Source organism: Acomys russatus, chromosome 1, assembly GCF_903995435.1.
Source record: "Acomys russatus chromosome 1, mAcoRus1.1, whole genome shotgun sequence".
Lineage (NCBI taxonomy): Eukaryota > Metazoa > Chordata > Mammalia > Rodentia > Muridae > Acomys > Acomys russatus.
In genome coordinates this window covers 7,747,067-7,770,591 of record NC_067137.1, presented here as the reverse complement: position 1 = coordinate 7,770,591, position 23,525 = coordinate 7,747,067, and the positions used below count along the sequence as shown (strand labels likewise).

The 23,525-nt window shown below is 43.7% G+C and overlaps 1 protein-coding gene across 1 annotated transcript in view; it reads right to left on the bottom strand.

The window, feature by feature from the left end:
- Srbd1 (S1 RNA binding domain 1) overlaps nucleotides 1-23,525 on the bottom strand; it is a 157,789-nt gene that overhangs the window by 70,360 nt on the left and 63,904 nt on the right. The window contains exon 15 of the mRNA XM_051159864.1: nucleotides 576-667. Coding sequence (XP_051015821.1) covers nucleotides 576-667 — 92 coding nt within the window. The remainder of the gene's footprint in view (nucleotides 1-575; nucleotides 668-23,525) is intronic.

The following is a 23,525-nucleotide window of genomic DNA, read 5'->3' as shown; positions in this document are numbered from 1 at the left end:
GAGCTAAACTTTTATTTATTACCGATTACTTCCCCTAAATTTCTCAAAGTATTTTAATTTTCTATGACAAAATTTTAACTATTCTACATCAAAGCAACCAAGTACAAATAAAAGAAAGGCATGTTTTTAAAGCAAGGCATTACCATGAAGCCTCAGTCAGAGGCCATGAGGGAGTAGTCAGCTGCCAAGCATTTAGCAATAAACCAAAAGTCTATGTGTGTTTACACACTAGCACCGTGTGTTTGTGTTTGTGTTACTTACTGCCGAGAAAATGGTATAATAATCATTTTTAATAGTTCTATTTTCTTTATTATTGAACTCAGGCATTTAATTTTAATAAGACATTTTACGTAAATTTTTTACTATTTCTGGAGTACCATGGGGAATTCGAAAACACAAGAGCCCTCTCTCTCCTGTTTTTCATAATCCCAGTGTTAGTTTAATCTGTAAATTACAAATGTGCAAGTCTTATACACGTGGCATCATTTTTACCTTTTCATGGATATGTGAGATATTTAGTTTGTCACATACACAAATATAAGCTATCACAATCCCATATTGTCACAGTGTCTCACCTGCACTTCTCAAGTTAGGGTCCAGCCCGGGCATCTCTTTGTTAGCTTCCGGGCTGACGCTGTAGATAGAGGCCCCTGCTTCACTGACGATGCTGAAAAGACAGGAAGTGGCAACGTTATTTTACAAACTTTCCATCTGGTCAGAGAAAATAAATGAATGAAAGTAGGTATTACAAGAATGCCAAGGCAAAGTGCTCTCTTCAGAGCTCAACAGCACCTACAGGACGGACTACTCCCACATAGGCTAACAGCAAGTTACGTTTGTCCGCTTTCCAGTATCGCAAACACACAGGCTTAAATCCATGATGCTTTTGCTCATTTACCAACAAGAGGGACTCTGTAAATGAACATAATGAATGCTCTTCCAGGGTGCCGACTTCAAAACTGCTAGAATATAGTTACCCTGGGCATTGTTGACTGACATTCCCGATTTCCACCTGAACTGACCGCCCTGCGCACCTGGGAGTACACAGACACAGGTGTGGTAGTTAAGTGCATGGGAACACATGGAGCACAAGCCACGGCCACAAACGCTGACGTGTTATTACCCGGTTATATGTAGTTCATGTATGCAGCAACACACATGAAAACGAAAGGTCGGATAGCGTGCACGCGCGCACGCGCGCGCGCGCACACACGCGCACACACACACACACACACACACACACACACACACACACACACACACGGGCGTCTTGTCGTGATGGACGGACAGCACTGGAGGCTCTCCCTTCAGGCAGATACTAAAGCAGTCGGCTCATCGCTTACATTAAGCACCACACAAAGCACCCTCTCCTTTTCCTCTGGGGCCCCCAGTTCTTTACAAACTGCAGCGAGGACTCTCACAGACACCAACTGTACGGTGGTTGACAAGCGTGGGCTTCACCAAACATTTGAAATTATGACATAATAAAAGCAAAGAAACACTATGTACTTCTAAGCAACCAAAAGAGCTTCAGCTCTGTCACATGACCAGCCAGGTATGAGGATTCAAAGAGAATCATGTCAGTGTCTAGTTTCTAGCCCTCTTTTAGCAAGCTCTCTTACTCTGGGTTCCTCAAACTCCACTTTAACCATCTAAGACAAACTTTGATAACTTTTCACTGCCCTTCACTAATAATCCAACACTGAGTAATCAAATGGAGAAATGTAACAACTGCAAGTCACTAATGCTTGAGATTATTCTAAAGCAGCGGTTCTCAACCTGTGGGTCGTGACCCTTTTGGGAGTCAAATGACCCTTTCACAGGGGTCACATTATCAGATATCTTGCATGCCGGATATGTACATTACTATTCCTAGCAGTAGCAGGATCACAGTTATGAAGCAGCAACAGGATCCCCAGCACATGAGGAACTAACTGTACAACAGGCTCACAGCGTGAGAAAGGTTGAGAGCCACTGCTGCAGAGTCTGAAGACAGGAAAGAGAGGCACTGCTGCTGGAAATCATGGCCGCTCGCTGTCCCTCAGTACCACCACCATCAGGACAGCATTGGAGGAGGCAGGGAAAACTTCTGAAGCACAAAGACAAGTACTCTACAGAAAGGCGCTCATTAGCAACCCAGGGCCTCTTTATAGGCAGGCAATGTGTTCAAGGCTACAGCTAATGAGCAGCCAGGCTGGGTTTGCATCCTGATCTGCCAGGTCTCTAAGTGTGAGCTCCGCACCACTACAGCTCAGCAGCTGCTAATGAAGCGCACTACTTCACTATGTGACGGCTAAGTTCCGCGCAGCGCCTTCCCTGAGGGCCCCTGAGAACTCATACCGCTCTCCCTGTCTTCACCTAGAACCTAAAGCATGGCCAAGATCAAAGGAAAGTCCTTCATTTGAGACCAAGTTTAATGTGTGCTTTCCCCACAAGGTAAGACCCAGATTGTCCTCATCTTCTACTACATAATGATCAAAGGTAAAATATAAAATTAAAGAAGACACAGGCTGGTGAAACACGTCAGCAAATAAAAGCGTGTCACCAAGCTTGACCCTCGACCTGAGTTCAATCCCCAGAACTCAGAGAAGGAGTGTAGAAGGAGAGAGCTGGCTTCTGAAAAATGTCCTCTGACTGTCACTAGTGAGCCAAGGCACACAACACATGCCTTGATGTTCTCTCAATCATAAACAAAATAAAAAATGTAAAACCCATGAGTTGAAGAATCATATGGTTGCACGGCAACCTAGGAGGGACTCCAGGTTCGACACAGTAGTTTTGTAACTGGCAATGAGATTTCTTTACAACTACATGTGAAATGCTTGTGTTTATGCATACTTTGCCACAAGAAAATGGGTTGTAGCTTTCACTGGTTATTTGAGAAAATGCATAATTTCCAAAAAAGTTATGAAACTACCACAGGAGAAGACTATTCAGTAACCAGCTATGGAAAGAACCATTTCAACACAAACTAACACTCAAGCTAATAAAGTCCTTTCTAAAAATTTTTAAGTATCGACGAAATGCAAGCAGCCTGGACCCGTTATTAAAAGGAAAAATATTTTTAAAAAAATCTTTCCACAATGTACTTTATATCATTTTCAAAAATGTCCAAAGTTACAACTACTTAAGTGAAGGGAACTTAAATGGTAAGCTAAAAATTTAATTAACTGTGGCCTTTAGTAGCTGGGTACCTGAGAATTTGCCAAATGATTCACTGTCTCTTGGAGGTTATAATTCTCAACAAACTGAGTGGAAAGTGTTGCAAAGAAAAACACTGAGATAATAAATATTTCTCTAAATTCCATAGTGCCATTTCTTTTAGACAGAGGAATGCAAAACAGATGTGACACATTGTACCCAAAGATTTTAGATTAACAATATTATTAAATCAATACAAAATGCAGTAAAGTTTACATGTCATACTTACTGAATAGCGGGCGCCCAATAAACAGCCAAGTACTAATCACGCATCAGAAGGCTAAATATTCCAAATGAACACAGAAACCTCAACACTGATTACTCCCATATCAAACATATACGGCCTAAGCTGTATTTGTTTTAAATCAAAGCAAACCAGAGTGGTGACAATTTTTTTCCATGAAAACAAACATTCTGCAGTCCCTCTCCCACCTTTTCATTATTGTTTCAAGTTCAAGAGCAGACACTCAACAGAATGCATGTCAGACTTTTCAGTCACTTTCTGTTAATGGAACTCTCCCAGTCAACTGTAGGGTATTACCCAGTGGCCTGTAACATTCAGGAATACGGAGGAAACAGCACCAAACTTGGTAAAAGCGTCATCTGTAAAAGATGTACTGAGCATTATATTTAAAAAGTAAATTTCCCTCCAGTATACACTAGCCTTAAAATCATAGCAATCTGATCACTTTATAAACCTGAACAGAAAGCCAGCAGGAGTAATCGGAACTTACTGTTTGGGGGAAATTTTAAGTGAGAAAGTTGTAAATGAACTGATGCTTGAAGAATTTCACAGTACTATGATGCTCCTTCAAAGTGTTCAGCTAAGACAAACGCCTGCGTGGAGACACTTGGCTGTAGCTCACAAAAGCATACTTCAGAAGCCGACGTAGAGCTCTGTTGCCCCAGACGCACATGTAGTGTGCTCACTCTCCAGGGTGAAATAGGTCACATTAGAAATGTTTTACCTAAACACTATTTGGGGGCTTCTGTGTCTTTTTATGTTAAAAACAAACAAACAAACAAAAAAATCAAGCTGCACTTTTATAACTTAAAAAGTCAAACATCTATGATATAGAAAAAATTATTTTCAATTCACTAAAAAATTTTCCCTAAAACTTTCTAAATAAAAATGTTGTATTTTTTTAATTCCTCAAGTAAAATTCAGTGATGTTGTTTACATAAAATAAGCCATAAATCAATAACTGATTCTTTTTAAGAGAGATACACTGGTTTCAGAACTGAGGCCTCTCAGCTCTCACATGACAGACTGTGTTGATGAAGGCTGTAAGGACAGGTTTGTGAGCATTTGTCTTAGTGTGGTGCCTTTTGCTTTCTTCTTTACAAAAGGCAGATGAAAAAGTGAGACAATCTGCCTAAGAAGAGGTTGGTTTGTTAGTTTTTCCAGAAGTTACTATAGTTCTCACATTCACTTAAAAGGCTACATGAAGCTTCTGCATAAATCTCTTCCTTTCTCCCCGTTCTCTAAATATGAAAATAGCTCTGCTGTTTCCTACGATTTTAAAATAAATTACTTCCTTCCTTATGTTAATGGGAGAATTTAATTCAGAACTAATTTACTTAAATAAAAATGTAGTTACTGGGGGGGAAAAAAAAAAGGCATGGGTGCAGGACTCCTCCGGTAGTGAAGACCGGTGTGTTTGTAACGCTCCCTTCCTGAGGCCCAGGCACTACACCTCCGCTACACTGGAAAGCTAGCATTCCACTCAAGGCTTCAGAACAGTTTCTCTAAGCGCAATCCTTCCAACTGGCCAGGCCGGAGCGTTCACTAGACACTGAGTGAGCCCGCTCACCCAGCACAGGAGCGCTACAAGCCTGACTCTCGCGCGCCTCTTGGGCTCCGTTTGTCTGGTCTAACTGCAGTGTGTTAGTGCTGTTATCGTATTCTAGTCTTTCCATGTGTTGCACTCTTCTCCCTTAGGAAATACTAACAGCACACACAGTGATTCCCTGTTCTGCCCGTGAGTTAGTCTAATTATGAAGCATGAATGCTCAGTGGCTTATATTTTAGGACAGGAAATAAACCCCAAAACTCCATTCCACAAGCAGAAGGGCTGTAGGATTTAATGCTTAAGGAATACAGGCAAGCTCCTTTAACCTTTTTATTTAGTGGAGAGTGCGCACTCACTACTTAGTCACTTTAAACGCAAAGGTAAGCTAGCTGGGCATGCAGTACACACCTGTAACTAAGCCCAGCACGGGCAGGCTGAGGCAAGAAGATCACAAGGCCATCTAGGCTATGTAGGGAGACCCTGACTCAAAAGCCAACCAACCAACCAACTATACAGCAGTAATCTGTTGATGATCAGGGACATGTTGATGGGGGTGGGGGGTGGGGGGGCCGAGGAACACTGGAAAGGATATTTAACTATAAAGTTTAGTGGTAAAATTAAAATTTGAAGGAAAGTTACAAAACTATCTTTTCCTCTTGATTTAGCAACTATATTTTAAGAATACAAAACACACATGCACACACACACACACACACACACACACACACACACACACAAAATTAAGTAGCACTGTTCATAGTCGAGAAGTGACCAAAAATAAATGAAAATAAAAATCTCTATCATTAAAGGGTTCAATGATGAATGGAAAACTAGGTTGTCAATCAAATTATCCTAAATGATTTTGATTTCATGTAAAATAGTCATGATAAACTATTAAGTGGATAACTAGCACTAAAATTGTATATCCATAAAATGTTGAGCTTTAAAAGATATGTACAAACAAAAAGAAAAAAATTCAAGTAAAATGTTAGTACCTAAACAGAAAGTATACCTTTTATTTTCTGCAATAGCCACATAACACTTATTTGCAATTTTTAAAAAAATATTCAAATGTAAGTATAATTGCTAACTGATAAGGAAATACACTACTAAACAATGGCTAATATTTTGAAATGTTATCAAATTTTAAATTATTCTATTTCTACTTAGATCTGAACAGATATGTTTTGTTGGTAATGACCTCTGGACATCCCCTTTAGGTTACTGTTAACATGGGGTTTTCATGCTCTACAAGAAAGGTAACTGAGCACAGAACTCAGCTTTGTCAGTCTTACACACAGAGCAGATGAGAAGCCAATGCACCGAGAAACTTTTACAGGAAGGACAAGTGACACGGCCCTAAGTTGCCATCTCTAACTTATCCTCCATGACCACCGGAGGTTCCTCTGGCTCCTGCTTGCGAAGTTAAACATGTGAACCCATAAGAAAGCACCCTAGGAAGGATGAGGAAAGGAAACACTCCTCACCTCCACATTGCAACAGCACACTGCAGCTCCATTTGCCTTCAGGTGTGTAACACTAGCACCATCTGCTGGCAGGCAAGCCAGGAGCACTCCTTCACTTACCAAGTGGGAAAAGTCTCAGCACCATTTCAAATAATGACCATCTTCCTGAAACGTCAGCAGTGGTGCGGGTATCATGCAGATGATCCGCCACACCCCCAGGTAGAGTTAGAGTCTAAACCAGTGAGACCTCCGTGGAGTACCAGGTGGATAACCTACCAAATGCCTACAGAGCAATTCCACCAGAACCAAGTTCCCCTGGCCAATTTTCCTGCCGTGTGTCTCACAGCACAGTGGATGTAAAGAATACTTTCCAGGCACAAAAGAAGCCTAAAAGGGCAGATTCAAATTAACAACTAGAAAGCAGAACTTGACTTTGGAGTTTGAAGTTCCTCATAGCATTAACAACCAATCTTTTCATGGTATTCACAAACAAAACCAAAAACACAACAAAACAAACAAAAACCTGGCTCTGCGCTCATGCCTGCCATTCCAACACTCGGGAAGTGGGGGCAAGAGGCACAGGAGTTCCAGGTGTCTAAGCTACAGGAGACTCTGTCTTTGCGGGGCTGGAGGCATGGCGCCTGCTGCTCAACGGAAGGATGGAGTTCAGACAGCTCCCCTCGCCTGTAACTCCAGCTCCAGGGAACCAAGTGCCCTCTTCTCGCTTCACAGGCACCTTTGCATGCTACAGACACGACACCAACACACATGGGTAAGAATAACATCTATTTTTTAAAAGATTCAAACAGAAGCCTGAATTTAAGCAAAGAGCTGATTCTCCTATATAGCCTCAAGGCCGCCTGTTCCCATGCTGAGATGGGTGACGTCTCGACGTGTTAAAGCGCCATATAGACACTATTCATGGGTCAAAGACTGATACCATAAGTGAGCCGCCTTTAAATGCCATTACATCAGGAGAGCAAACCGCCAAATTGAGAGACAAAGGAGATGGGGAGCTTGTCCCCCACTGCTAAGCTGAGAATCGCCTCTGATGTACAGCCAACTGCAATCGGAGGGGCGAGAACAGAGAGCTTCTCTTCCTTCTAGGTGTCATCCACAGTAAGCATAGCAATTCTTTCCCTCACAACTTTATCATCATCTTTCATTCTGAAAAGTCTTCACCTCCAAGCTCCCCTCCTGTGTTTGAGACCAACATAAAACGATCATAAAAAGTACATGTCACCACTAAGCAAGCCCCAGGGCTAGCCAGAAAGCTAGGCAGAGGCCTGCTGAGTGTGGGCCAGGAAAGGCAACTCGGCCCACTGTAATCTGTAGAGAAACTGCAGCAACACTGCTCAGCTCCAGAGCCATCACTGACAGCACAGGATGCTCTGAAGGCTCAAGGGTGTTGTGTCTGTTAGTAAATGTTCTTCATTGTACTCTGAAATGCACGGACCTGAAAGCATGTTAACCTCGCTGCAAGTCCTCAGCACACCTGCAAGTATGATGCTCCTCCTGACTGAAGAGACTCTAAAACAGTAACTGCATATGCATTTAATGTACACCTGGTCACGACAAAAGAGTAGCTGCATTTGCTCATTCCAATTTGATTTTAATTTTGAGATATATGAATCTAAATGTTCGTTGAGAACAGCAAACAATCAAAATCTTTTAATGAATAAATATATGTCTTGGTTAATTAATTGTTGCTGTGACAAAACACCCCATGAAAAGCAGCTAAGGAGCTGGTTGTGGTTCTGGGTTTTGGGGTAGAGCCTGTCCTGAAGGGGGCGTCCTGGCAGCAGGGACTGGCAGCAGTTCAAGCAGTGTACACTGCATCACCTCTGGAAGCAGAGAAGGGTGGAGACAAATGCTCAGCTAGCTGCCATGTACTCCAGGCCCCACAGCCAGGGAATGCTGCTGCCCAGTGCTAGGTGTGGCTCTCTACCTCAGTTAACCTAATTAGGACAATCCCTCACAGGCACCGCCAGACACTCATCTTCTGGGGATTCTAGAGCCTGCCTTGACACTCAGTTCACCACCACAGCACGAATGAAGATCTGCCCACTGGAAAGCATGCTGACATCACACTGCTACAGTCCCTCTCAACGAGCCTTATGCCCAAACGCTCTTTACTGTGTAGCCAGATTATAAAACCTCAGCATCTTAGACAAACAGAGAGAAGATAACAGCCTAACACCCCAGAAAGAGCTCAATAACCTAAGCTGAGTAGTAAAAGCTCTAGCTAAAACAGCAAAAGCTCTAAACAAATGGTTGGGAGACCCACAAAGTCAAAGAGAGAGGGGGTAAGTTTCAACTTGAGAGAGAGGGAGAAACTGCAAGTGGTGCCTCAATCATTCTCAGCATTGAGGAGGAATCAAGAATGAAGATGAGACTAACTGTGTGTGCGTGCGTGTGTGTGTGTGTGTGTGTGTGTGTGACTGCCTGACGAATAGAACACACAAACATGAAGTGGGGGGGGGCACATTAAAAGAGAGATATAGTGAGATACAAAAGAAGATAGAGTTACAGCCCAGATCTTTCATCTGCAATCAATAAAATTTGCAGCACATTCTTTACTTAAGACTTATCTAACTGGAACTGTTCACAGCCCCGATTCGACAGGCAGGTATCCTGTGTTTATTATTTCCACGCTCTGGCTCTCACACCTTTTCCTCTCTCTTGTTTACAGCTGTTTCATCCCACCCAACATTTCTATGTCCCCACAAAAGGAGCTTGAGTGTCCTCACAGAAGGGTTACACATCAACTTTCCCAAGTCCCCCAATAGGCAATCCTCTGGGTACAATTCAACCTACCGCCCTCCAAGAACATCCAGGTTGGCTGTCCAAGCCCTTGTGAAGCGGCCGCCACCACCACAGTCCCTTCTGGCTACCCAGCCAATGCTGGAGGGCTTCCCGAAGCCCACGCCAGGTCTAAGGCCTGCAGAGGGAAGCGGGCAGAGACTGACAGCTCAGGCCTGCCAGCTGCCCCACTTACTCTCTATCAATCGCCAGATCTGCACTTTTCCAGGATCACTGCACACTTCTAGCTCTGCTACATTACACTGTATAAATATTTAGGAGAAATAATTCCTTTCAAGGATCTAAACTCCCACTGTTGTTATGGCAAATGAGCCTGTTTATGCTATGTTCGTTAACTGAGGCAAGGCTAAAAGAGCACAGGAATTTACCAACATATGGTACACAAACACTACAGTCATAAAGCTTCTTGGGGGAACATATCAAGATCATGAAAGAAGTTTATCTTTACTCGCATTGCCCTCTAATTGCCTTTAACTCTACTAGGATAGCCCTTAATTTAACCCATTTTTGCAATTACAGGAACAGGGCAGACTGAACGTACAAACTAGATAGCACTCTCCACATGTGAACCTCTTGGTTCTAGAGAAGCGGTTCACAAACTTCGCCTGCATCAGAATCAGCCGGCAGCTTGCTTCAACACAGTGCCTGGGCCTCACCCTCCCAGCGGCTGCTACACTGCAACTGAGATCTGCACTGCTAACAGCCTCACTGGCAGTGCTGGTACTACTGGTCTTGAGACCACAGTTTTGGTTTAAAGGAAACCAGTTTTCTGATACTGTGATAAACCCCACAATCAAGGCAGCTCATACAAGAAAAAGTTTGCCTGGGCTTAGGGTTCCAGAAGGTCGGAGTTCATTATGGCCTAATGAAGGCACAATGGACTCACACCTTAAACCACAACAAAAGTAGCGAGCGTGCACTGGGAATGGTGCTGAGGCCTGCACCCTGAAAGCCCACCCTTACTGACACACTTCCTCCAACAAGACCACACCTCCTCAGCCTCCCCAAACAGTGCCACCAATTGGAGACCAAGGGTTCAAATGCCAGGGAGCATGAGAGGCGTTTGCCAGCTAAACCATCATCACACTGGAGTATAATTTACCCGTCATAACCCACCCATCCAATCTGATAATGCTTCTGTCTCAAACAATCCTGTGTCATTATGTGTGGGTTCACGTCTCATTTGGCAGCCCTAGGCACGCACTAATGTACTTTCTCTACATGCTTATCTTTGTCTACACTTCATGCGAATGGGAGCATACAATGCTTGGCCTTTGTGCCTGTCCTATTCCATTAGCATGTTCTAGCGTCTCCTCTCATTGATGAATAGTATTTCATTGTTAGGAAGATACCATGTTTTTTAAATCCAACCTCAGGTTGCTTGGTTCTGCTTTTTGGTTTATGAATACTACTGCCACAAACACGTTCATACTCCTAAGTATGCAAGCCATACATTTCAGTCATCTTAAATATATTTCAAAGAGTGGAGATGCTGGGCTGTGAGCTTCCATTCACTTTTCAAGAAGCTAACTAAGTACAATGTATGATGGATTCAGACCCTTGGTAATACTTGGTTTTTGTTTCTATTTTTTTAACCAAAACCACTTTATTGGCTACAAAGGTATTGTTAACCCCCTCTCTCTTCTTCTCCTCCTTTTCCTACCCATCCCCCTCCTCCTCCTCCTCCTCCTCCTCCTCCTCCTCCTCCTATTCAGTAAAACAATGGAATCTTGTAGCACAGCTTGGTGGTGCAAACCTTAATCCCAACTAGTTACTAGGCTGAGGTAAGAGGACCACAAGTTAAAGGCACAAGTAAGCATATTCTTCACAGCATCTTGCCTGTTTTGTCTTAGCAAAGCCGTCATTCTAGCTTGCTTTAATGTGGGGAGGGAAGGGTTTGTGCTAGCTGTGAACTGCAGCCCACTACTGAGGGAAGCCAAAGGGAATCTAGAGGCAGGAGCCTGAAAACCCAACAGGGAACACTGCTTATAGGCTTGCTGCCCTGGCTTCTTCAGGTCTTTCCTACGCAGTCCAAGCCCACCTCCCTAGGGATGGGAACTGCCCACAGTGCACCCATCTACCCTAGGCCAATCAGCAACCAGAAGAATATCCCTCAGATATATCAACAGGCCAATGGGAAAAAGGTGATTTTTTTTTTTTTTTTTAGTTCAATCCCCTCTTCCTGGCGTGTCAAGTTCAAGCTGAAGCTTTTTATGATATTATTGTAGCTATCATCCTAAACAGACCTGTATAGGAAGAAGAGAGGATAAAACTTGCCACTGGCTTTAACTTATTACCTAATAGACTCACCTTCAGCTAGGACTTCCAACATTGGAGACAGTGTTGACAATGAAAAATATGAATTTCTAAGCCAATCACTGGTCAGCCTATGGCTGACACTTGTGTATTTAAAGTACACATCTATCTAGGAAGAAGAGTAACACATCACATACACATTCCAAAGAACCTATCATTTGAAGGGTACATTTGGTTAATCTTAGGTTGTGTGTGTGTGTTTAGTTATATTGGTCTTCTTCACCTTGGAGCCTTTTAAAAATAATTCACATGCCAAAACAACCCTCTGTTGGAAATCTGTTGGACCGTAAATTCAGAGGAAAGAAGAAGAACAATTAGGGTTGTCTAGAGCCCTAACTTGCAAACATATAAGATGTTCCAAGATACATCTGATTCTGGTAGGAGCGATATTAAGATGGTTCATTTCCAAGGTGAAACCCAAAATAATGTTTACTCTGATGGTTTATTTATAACCAAAAATGCAAATCCTAAAATGAAGACACTTTAAATGCTATAACTATTACCTAAAATACATATTCTAGATTCTATAGAAGCTGTTATACCAGGAAGGATCTAATGAAGAGATGAAGAAAGACAGATTTTAAGAGATTTCTTTATATAATTCAATTCAACACAGAAGAAAGCAAGGTTTTATTACTGACAGTTTTATTACAAGGTTTCCACTGTAAAATAATTTCAAATATGTATGTTCTATTTCATGGACCTTATTAACATTTAAGTCATTCGTCCCCATTGCTTTCTAGTTACTAACAATATTTCTATTCATCTTTGCAGACTATACTATAATGCACAGGCCTGTTGACTAATATTTACTCTCCTTTTCCCACTGTGCCACTCAAAGCCCCTTGAGAGGCAGCTTTCCGAAGAGAAGCCACAGGGTAATAGTTTCCCATGTGGCCCAGTCTCAGCAGTGCTCTGGAACACAATAATACAGTGTTTAGAGGATCTTCTCATAAACATTTTCTTTTTCTTTTTTAATTGAAATACTAAAGTCATGGGAGCGTCTTTTTGAAATCACTCTGAGTTAGATTGTGGTTAAGTTAGACTTGAGATTCAAGATAAATGTAACTGAGGAAATAGTCTACTCAAATTGCACATAGCCAATTATAATTCACTGTTAAGTTAGCAAAGTAAGAATAAACAAAGTAGTGGTAGTGGTGGTAGTGGTGGTAGTGGTGGAGGTGGTGGAGGTGGAGGTGGTGGTGGTGGGGGTGGTGGAGGTGGTGGTGGAGGTGGTGGTGGAGGTGGTGGAGGTGGAGGTGGTGGTGGTGGAGGTGGTGGTGTGGTGGTGGAGGTGGTGGTGGTTGGGTGTGGAGGTGGTGGTGGAGGTGGGGGTGGTTGAGGTGGGGGGTGGAGGTGGTGGAGTGGTGGTGGTGGAGGTGGTGGAGGTGGAGGTGGTGGTGGTGGTGGGTGGGTGAGGTGGTGGTGGTGGTGGAGGGTGGTGGTGGTGGAGGTGGTGGGTGGTGGGTAGAGGTGGTGGTGGTGGTGGTGGTGGTGGTGGTGGTGGGGGTGGTGGTGGAGGTGGTGGAGGTGGAGGTGGTGGAGGTGGTGGTGGTGGTGGTGGTGGTGGAGGTGGTGGTGGTGGTGGTGGAGGTGGTGGTGGTGGTGGAGGTGGTGGTGGTGGTGGTGGTGGAGGTGGTGGTGGGTGGTGGAGGTGGTGGTGATGGTGGTGGTGGTGGTGGTGGTGGTTGGTGGAGGTGGTGGTGGTGATGGTGGAGGTGGAGGGGTAGGTGGTGGTGGTGGGTGGTGGAGGTGGTGGGTGTGGTGGTGGGGGGGTGGTGGTGGGTGGTGGTGGTGGTGGTGGTAGTGGTGGAGGTGGTGGTGGTGGTGGTGATGGTGGTGGTGGTGGTGGAGGTGGTGGTGGTGGTGGTGGAGGTGGAGGTGGTGGTGGTGGTGGTGGTGGTGGTGGTGGTGGAGGTGGTGGTGGTGGTGGTGGTGGTAGAGGTGGTGATGGTGGTGGTGGTGGTGGTGGAGGTGGTGGTGGTGGTGGTGGTGGTGGAGGTGGTGGTGGTGGAGGTGGTGGTAGAGGTGGTGATGGTGGTGGTGGTGGTGGTGGTGGTGGTGGTGGTGGGGTGGTGTGGAGTGGTGTGGTGGTGGTGGAGGGTGTGGTGGAGGTGGTGTGAGGTGGTGGTGAGGTGGTGGTGTGGTGGTGGTGGTGGTGGAGGTGGTGGTGGTGGTGGTGGTGGTGGTGGAGGTGGTGGAGGTGGTGGAGGTGGTGGTGGAGGTGGTGGTGGTGGTGGTGGTGGTGGTGGTGGTGGTGGTGGTGGTGGTGGAGGTGGTGGTGGAGGTGGTGGTGGTGGAGGTGGTGGTGGTGGTGGTGATGGTGGTAGTAATAGCCACAGTAGTAGTGGCAGTAATGATAGCAGCAGCAGCAGCAATAGTCTTCTAAAGTTTCACTTTGCATAAAAGTGTTCAATTCCTTTCTTCAATCCGTTAAACATCAGTAACTGAGGAACAAGCTTACCAGGTTATCACTTTTTCTGCCTTAATTTACCAAGCAATTCTCTGATCTGTAAACCCTAGATGGTGAGAGGAGAACAAGGGAGAGCAGCAGCGAGGACCTGGGCCAGGAGCTCTTACTTCCGGGACGCAGGTAATGTACTCTGACCCCAGCAGGAGGCTAGCTCCGGAAGCTGCGGTCCCCACTTAGGTCCCCCACCCCCGAGACACACACACACACACACACACACACACACACACACACACACACACACACACCACTTAGGTTTTCAATAAGCAGAAGGAACAAGGAAGGGTACTCCTGTCTGAACTCTTAACATTTGTCTAATGCAATCCAGAAATGATTATTAAAGCATTTTATTGTCATACCAAAGAGTTCCGAGGGAGAATAAGATCATATAAACACACCAAAATCTTGGACAAAAATTTTGTGTGTAAGCTCTCTCAAAAATCAGGGAACTATACACGTCATTAGTTCACCCACAAGTGGCATCAGCCTCCTTCGGGGATGGGAAGGACGATCAGCTCTATCTGCTTTCATCTTATCTGAAAATCCTAACGTTTTCCAGTAAGTACAGGTTCCAAATGGCACGTGTCAGCTCGCCTTAGCATCACATGTGGAGCCACAGAAGCTGCCTGGAAAGCACATTCTGCAAAGAGCAAACCTCAGACTCAGTTACATCAGCCAATGCCAGATGTCACTCTCAGAACGAGGCTGCAGGGCCAAGGCTTAGCTGCTCAGAGAAACACTCAACTCGTGGCTCTCAGGAAAAGGGGAAGCTGCTGGGTACAGTGGATATGCATGCTCTGTCTGGGAAACAACTTGGCCCAAAAGGACCCTTCGTAGGCAGAGAAGTAAATGGTTGGAGAACTCTTTGTTTAGCCTACAAGAGGGTATTTTTCAAGGCCATCTTCTGTTAATCTGAAGTAAATAATATGAACCTTTTACACTTACATAAATGCAGCTTGTGTCCCTGGACAACAGGGACATGTGAGAACCCTGTTAGTGAGCAGCTGTCACTTCCTGAAGATCAGAGCAGAACTACACCAACTGTAATGGCAACGGCACCACTGTTGCATCCTTGACCAAAAGGGTTAACGCAAGCACGTGACTATGGATAGCTTCCTAAGAGTACAGCAAGGACTACTCACTCAAACTAACAGCCTTTCAGACTCACAGCCTTCGAGCAAGCCCATACCATAAACAACCTTAATTTTTAAATAAAACAGAATAAAAAAGGAATCAAACCAGGATCATCTGAAACTAAGTGGTAAAACCAAGATTAAAAAAAAAAAAAAGCTAGCACATTTCCACCCACACCTGTCCTCCAGCTAGCTTTCTCCATGACCTGCACAAAACAAAACTGGCAAGAAGATCAACTGTGATCTCCTGTGAGTGGGATCTCAGAAACTGTGCCGGTGCTGGAAGATGCAGGGAAGAAACACATTGTTTGCTCAGGGAGGCCCAGTCATCAACAACTCATCAGGTCAAAGACGTCAGAAACTAAACAAATGAGAACCCACTCGGCTTAGCAGGACAGTTAACAATACCAGCCCTTCCACGGAAAAAGTAAATCCAGTATAACTTAGGGTTTTGTACCCAGCTAGAATCTACAAAGACAACGACCCCAAGTCCCCCAACACCAGCAGCTTGCAAGACAAAGCACAGAAAGAGGCGGCTCTGCCCAGGTTGAGGTTAAGGCTTTAGCATGAAGACGTCTCAGGGAAGCATCGTGACACAGATGGTGCTCTCCTCACTCCCTCATGCACTGCTTCCTTCTTCCCCGCTAACCAGAGTTTACCCCACGACTACTGTGTGCTTGCCATACTTTTGTACCTATTGGTCCACAGACACATCTAGGTACAGCTTCTAATTATCCTGTCTTGCTGTCTAAGCAGCAAGTTTATGGTTGTTGTGCAAACATAAAGACCCTAGTTCAAGTCCCCAGTACCTACATTAAATGCCAGACATGGCCTATGTGCCTGCAACCGTGCCACTGAATAGAGTAAAAAAAGGAGCACTGTGAGAGACCTGGCCGCAAGGGAATAAAGTAGTCAGTGACAAAAGGACATTCTATGTCTTCCTCTGCTTTCCATACAAGCATACAAAGGTGCATACCTCAACATGTACACTACACACATACACTACACACACAGTACAAAATTTTCATACATAAATAAAATACCATAGGCTGGGCGTGGTGGCGCACACCTTTAATCTCAGCACTCGGGAGGCAGATCTCTGTGAGTTCAAGGCCAGCCTGGTCCACAAAGCAAGTCCCCGACAGCCAAGGCTATATAGAGAAACTCTGTCTCGAAAAACCAAAGAAACCAAAAAAACAAAAACAAAAACAAAAACAAAAAACAACAATAACAACAACTAAAAAAAACCAAGTAAAAAAACATGAAACAAATAAAAACACCATTTATCACAGAACTGCATTCATATAAAGATTAAAGATACTCTCATATATATATATACATATATATATAATAGTTCAAAATCAAATTATTAAAAAAGTAAAGCCAAATAAACAGAATAAGGATCACTTTTCTAAATTAATTTAATTTCTTGTTCACCATGTATTTGTGCAGGTTTACATTTCCACGTCTGCTGTCTTTTTTCCTATACCCGTTGCTCACTTAATTGATTCCAGACATCCCAGAATGACTTGTTTTTCTGTTTTGCATATTAAAATGTAAGGTTGTTTTCTTTCTTTGTCATGAACCTGGAGGAGGACCAGTAGTGCTGGGTATGGGAGGATGCGTGTGCGTGCGGGTGGAGGGCAGGGGGACACTGCTGCAGGAGTGTCAGCGCTCACTGCACTAGCCACGCAAGCAGTAAACACAGGAGGCGACAACTGCTGTCCTGGAGTCAGCCCGGAACACGAGCAGGACACAGACAGCCACACTCTAATGCAAGCCCCGGTGCTGACCAGGGGTATAGTAACAGCAGCAGCTTTCCAGGTTACTCTAGAAACAGACAAGCTAGGACAATTAAACATCAGCAGCAGGATGGGCCCCACAGCAAACTCCTGATCAAAGCAAAGCACACACCGTTGAGGTCATTAGAGTCACTGGTCATTCTCTGAACCAAAAACGAATCCACACACAGTCCTCAAGGTACCAACATTTTCTAATGTTTTCTTGGCTTTTCCTAGCAATCTTAAAACTGTGGTTGGTTGGACCTAAATTTCAGCAAATAATTTTTATCTCAGTACTAAAATAAAATACTAAAGTGACAAGAAACAATGTAAGGAGGGTGGTGACCAACAAGAAACAGATCCAATCTAAGATTTACCTGTCGCTTCTGCGTTTCCTGCTCTGAATAATTGAAATATGGCCAGGAGATATGCACAGAACTTTTGTTCATATATACAGCAGTAGTAACAGAGGAAGGTATATATTCTTGAAATTAAGAACAAATATTAATATAACACAAATTTCCGAAGTTAAGGAGGAAAAGTTACAGCTGTCGCTGGCATATGCTTACCATGATGTGTAAAGAAAATCTGCACTATAATCTGACCCTCAAGAATTTAAACTGCAGACTTCCTGAGTCCCAGAGCCGACAGCACTTCAACAGCAGCCGTGCACAATGGCTGGAAGAATTCACAAGATTATTTTATTTCCCCAAATCTGATTTAAGCACGAGTTTCCATTCCAAAGTAAATGTTAAACAATTTGATGTCTCACAGACATGACATTTTATAACCATAGGCCTCCATTATTCTTTGCGTTAATTTCATGTTTTCTAACTATAACTATCAGAAATTAAGGAAACCACAGTCTTTTAAGATAATATTGAACACTTAGTCATGTCGAAATGTAGTCTTCATTTGCAAGTTAAAAACAAAAAGTTAGAATGTAAACTCAAGTCCATGATACTCTATGTTAACGTCGACTTTTCCTTACAGAAAACTTGAATAGTGGCATTTTTATAAACAATTTTAGCCAATGGATTGCTCAATGTAATTTAAAAATGACTCTATTAAAATAAAATTATTTATACCCCACACCTTCATAAAAAAAAGACCATTTTAATAGTCATAGGCATGCCACAATAGTAACCAAAATGTTAGCTCCTCCCCCATGTTTACAAAGGAGAAAAAAAGGAAAGGAAAGCAGATAGGAAAGAGGAAACAAAGAGGGGAGGCAGGAGAACAAGAGAAAAAGGGAAGGAGAGGGGATTTGAGAACCCATTAAAAATGTTTAACCTTGGCTGGAGAGACGGCTTGCTGACTGTTCTGCCAGAGGACTCGGTTTAATTCCTAGCACCCAAATAGCAGCTCACCAGTTGCAGGAGATCCGAGGCCCATTTCTAGCCTCTAAAGGCACTGCATATATGTGATGTGCAGATAAGCATGCAGGCAAAACATCCATATACATAAAATAAAAAATAAATCTTTTAAAAAATTAAGCATGATATATTAAAAATCAACACAAATTATGGGGTTGGTTTTTTGTTTTTTGTTTTTGTTTTTTGGTTTTTCAAGACAGGGTCTCTCTGTGTAGCCTTGGCTGTCCTGGAGTCACTTTGTGGACCACACTGGCCTCGAACTCACAGCGATCCACCTGCCTCTGCCTCCCAAGTGCTGGGATTAAAGGCGTGCACCACCACTGCCCAGCCACAAATTGTGTTTATTTTGTTTGTTTGTTTGTTTGTTTGTTTTCCCCGTGGGGGAACACTCAGCAGTCGACTCCTCATCTGCTCGCCTTCTCCTAGAGAACATTTAGAAAGAAAATAAATACTCTGGCTGTTTTCTTCTCCCAGAATAAGTCACACCATCATTGGTAAGTTTGAGAGTATTCATTTCTAGTCTCATCTAGTAGATAAGAAACAAGACATTACACATTGGGGACACGCAGAGACAGAGAAAATCGTACCTAATGTATACTCTCCGCGTTTGCTTCCAGGCTTAACTTCTTTGTCTCTCCATGCTAAGCCACAGAAAGACACCCGGGATGTTAGAAGCACTGTCAGGCAAGCTACCTCCTGGGCAGAGTGCCTGCTTAGCTCACAAGGCTCTGCGCTCCATCCTCCAACTGCAGAAGCTTTAAGACTATGAACTACAGTACATGGAAAACAGGGCATATGTTTTATATGCTGTATGCATCAACTTACTGTCCTTCTGGAAGGCTTTCGTCACAAACAATTTACTGCATTGGCTGTTCTCCCCATAGTCTAACATCAATAGAAAACGTCTGGCGATGTAAGCCTGTGAGGGAAGCACCTATACACAGGCCTGCCAAGCAGCTGGGGCCCTGCTGAGGCAACGGCTCGCAGGGACTTTCAAAGGCAGGTTCCCACACTAGTTCACAGCCACAGCTAGAGAAGCCTCCATTTCAGGCACGTGTCTAAATTTGTTCCCTGAATTGTTTCTTGTCAAATTAAAATGTCAAAAATTATTCTATCAAATGTTGTCCCTAAGGAATCTAAGCTCAATCCAAAGAGCAGCTACCAATTAGCAAAGATGGGCTTCTGAAGGGAGGGGGGCGTGCATTTCTATTAGTATGTGAAATTAGCAGGGTCCAAAAAGGAAAGTTTCGTCTCAGCAGTTAGTTTAAGTGCTACTGATAGCTATAATCACACGCAGGCTGCAATTCCGCTGAAAGGCTTTTCAAATGAACAAACACAAAGAAAAAAGAGAAACACAAGTGTTTTCACGGTGAATGACTGCCCAGGATTACAGAACTGTAAGGAGCCAAGGCTAGAGACCCAAATGGGCCTGAGTATTGTGAACTAACAGCCCCTCATTCACTCTGCTGACAAGGCCAGTGCACCTATCCCTTAGCACAGTAACCAACTGAATTTCAAGTTAGACAAGGGGCTGAGAGAAAACGAAACCCCCACAGTCACTTACTGTTCTCTACTGCCTCAGATGAACAAACGACTTCCTCTAAGAAAAACATCTCCTCCTCATCTTCTTCTACAAAAGCTGCACATCACTCAGACTACAGGACTGGAGTTCACTTGCTAGCGGCTCACTGCGCAGACTTATCCACGCTCTCTGCCACCAACTCTTACAGGTCAGGGGAGTTTTCACAGTACACTTACAATTTATCTATACAAGTATTGGAAAAATCTATGATTTTCCACAATCTTCCTCCCAAAAGTTCTGAAAGTTATTTCTGCGGCTAGAGAGGAAGCAGAGGGCACCAAGTGAGACTCTCAGAATGAACTTCATATGAAGTATGCCCACATGACGCCTAACGTGATGTGTCAAAGTCACCTGATGGCCTGTGCCACATAAGCCACGGGGCCCTGACTGTGGCAGGGATGGAGTTAACAGCAAAAGCCCAAGGGGATGCATTCCCATACATATATCCCTCCCATACTTGTCACAAAAAGCCCCTTGACTTGAATTATCAAACACTTTTCTGTGCTGACATCTTTTAAGGGCTCTTTCCAGGTAGCAGATTCCCCACTCTGGCTCAAACGACGGATAAACAGGCATTTCCCATTGAATCTAGGCATCTCACCAAGACTACTAGAACTCGGTTATGTAAAGAATTATTTCCAACTGCCACCTTCAATTACAAATGTTCGACATGATCCCAGACTTCAGTGCCAGTCTCCTTTCATGTTTAAATACCCACACAAGGGTTCTTTGAGACGCACAGCATGGCTGCTTCCTCTGTTTTCCCTTACTCTGTAAAGACTCTGAAGCACACCCCATGTCCGTCTCTGGCGGGGCAGCGCGGAGACCCACAGCTCTGACAAGGGGGTACTCACGGTTAGGACATGGCTTTCCTAAGTAACTTTCAAACCTGAAGGCTATTTAAAGAAAACCCATTTTTATGAGCTTGACCCCATTTCTCCAGGTTTCCGGCCTGCAGACCACACATTTTTGGTTTACCTCCCTTTGCATGACCTGCGTGTACTGCAGCTGCTCGGTATAGAGAGTATGGAAGGAGAGCTGTCATTCCTACAACGGCAAGAAGACCTGCATCCATAAAGGACAAGCTCATCAGCACACAAGCTTTACCTCTTCCGTAGCAAAAGACACTTTGAAATTTTATAGAACAACTTTGTTTTGGCACACTAAATTCAGGGATTTTTAAAGCCAGTATGTACTAAGTTCTTTCCTATTTTTGTAGGACAACTGAAACTTTGGACTCAGAGGTGAAGCTCCCCTTTTATGTGTGGGTAGATTTAGGACATTCATTCCTCCCAAGTATTTTCATAAACCAAATTTCCTTCTCAATGAAGCATGGGAGCTTATATGCAACATGGGAGCTCACCAACTACTGACTACAAAGTAAGAGCTTTTACAATGCAAAGGAACCACTGGTAAAGCACATGCTTGCCTCTACTTTTATGAGCTTTTAACACCAGCATGTCTACTCAGAATTCATGCAAGTGAACAATACCGTTCCTTATGCCTACATCATATTTATGCTAATCATGGAAACAAGAGCCCTTCATGTTCTGTTGGAGAAAATGTAGCTTCTGTGGAGGGAAGTGAGAAGCAGGGCAAACCCCACGCTGAGGGCCAGCCAAACACACAGCCAGGCTCCCCGATTGCCACAGCAGCACAGCCCTCCTCTCAGGAAGCACACCGGAAAGCCAGCATCAGGCTCCCGATGCAGATGCCTTCCTTGCAGGTCATGCGACTATTTGATAACACTCAACCTCTGTTCCAGCAGAAGTGTAGCCACAGGACATGTCACCAAATGTGGCTGAGACCACGTTTCTCCCTGTCTGTTCCTCATTGCATAACAATGTTAGGCCACAGGTAACTCCTAGTGACTGTTTCATGACATAGACTAAGGTCACAGGTCAGAGGACAATGGCATAACACATAAACCTGTCATGTACTGAAGGCTATATTATTCTCTGAAAGATCCACTCACCCAGAATACACCTTAAAAAAGAAAAAAAAAAAAAATTACCAAAAAAACCAACAACAACCAAAACCAAAATCCTGACCAGTTAATAAAATAATTAGTTTTAAATAGCACAGAGACAAATTAGGTTCATGTTGAATTCCAAAATGTTGAAGAAGATGCAAGCTACATTCTGTAACCTTAGTAAATTTAAAAACTATTAAAAGTGTCCATTCAGGACCTATACAAAGCCAAAGTCCATATGGCCTGATCACTGGATCGGATCCCTTCCAGAGAAGGAGGAGTTGGACTAGCTCTCAGGGCCTTCTGTCTCCATTCTCACACTATAAATGAGGCAAGCAAGTTTCTTAAAGCTGAGGAACAAACGCATTCATCTGAGTCTTATTCAAAAGTTTCTTTTGTGGTCAAAGGAAAAGGCTCACTGACTCTCGGGTCAGGTCCTCCGACCCTGCTGCCTACCTGAATGTGGAAGGAGAAAATGCTGTGGAGTGTGGGCAGACAGGTAGGATTCTGACTCCCTTCCTCCAACTCTTTAATCCATATTAGGCTGCAATTCAGTTTCCGCTGTGAGAGGCGAAGGAGAAGAGACATGTGGGTTGGGACGCAGCACACCATTCATCGGCTACTCCAGTGAGATCTGAATTAAAGTTCACTGAGGTCAGCCTTGATTCCCCTCTCAGCACGCCATGGTATAAGTTATACAAATACCACGACTTACTATGCAGTAAAAATGTTCAAGTATAAACTGCAACATCATCAACTCAGGCGAGCTTTCTGATCTCTTTAACCCTTAATAACCTGTATTTATAACCAAAGAAACAAACCATCTGAAACTTTTAGTAGACTCCCAGGCATGGCACATGTACCTGTAATCTCAGAGCGTAAGAGAATCACCAATGTGAGGCCAGCGTGGGCCACCTGGAAATGCTGTCTCAAAATTCCCAGTTTAGGAAATGAGACCACATTCTACATGGGGTAAACTACTGCTATACAAAAGAGTAAGCTGCTACAGAAAGCAGTGACTGACATAGCGAGCGAGTCTAAACAAACCAGACACAATCTTACAATTAGACAGGAACAGCGCTCAGTAAGAAACCAATGTGAGAAAAGAATTCTCTCTCAGTTCATCTATGAGAGAAAGGAGGAAAAGATTATTTTAGCAGTACACTTACCTCTTAAAGTGAAAAACAAAAACAAACACCACTAAGAAACGTGTCAATACAGATACTTCAGCTGACTTTCATGGTAAAATGACGCAGCAAAACACTTTTCTTCCATACCTACAAAACCCCATGATGATACAAAACAAATACATCATCCTTCTAGACTGTTCTTGAGAAAAGCAACTGACTTGGAAGAAGAAGCTGGAGCTGTCTCCGGCCTGCAGAAGCCAGCCAACTGTCTGAGTTTCCAAAGGAAACACCTCCTTTCTGTCTCAGTGTCTCTGAAATACTTTCCAAAATGTTCCACATTTTATTTAAACCACTTTAAAAGTTACTGGGCCTGAGATGACTCAGTAGTCAAGACTGCCCTTCCAAAGGTCCTGAGTTCAATTCCCCAGAACCACATAGTGACTCACAACCATCTATAATGTGATCCGATGCCCTCTTCTGGT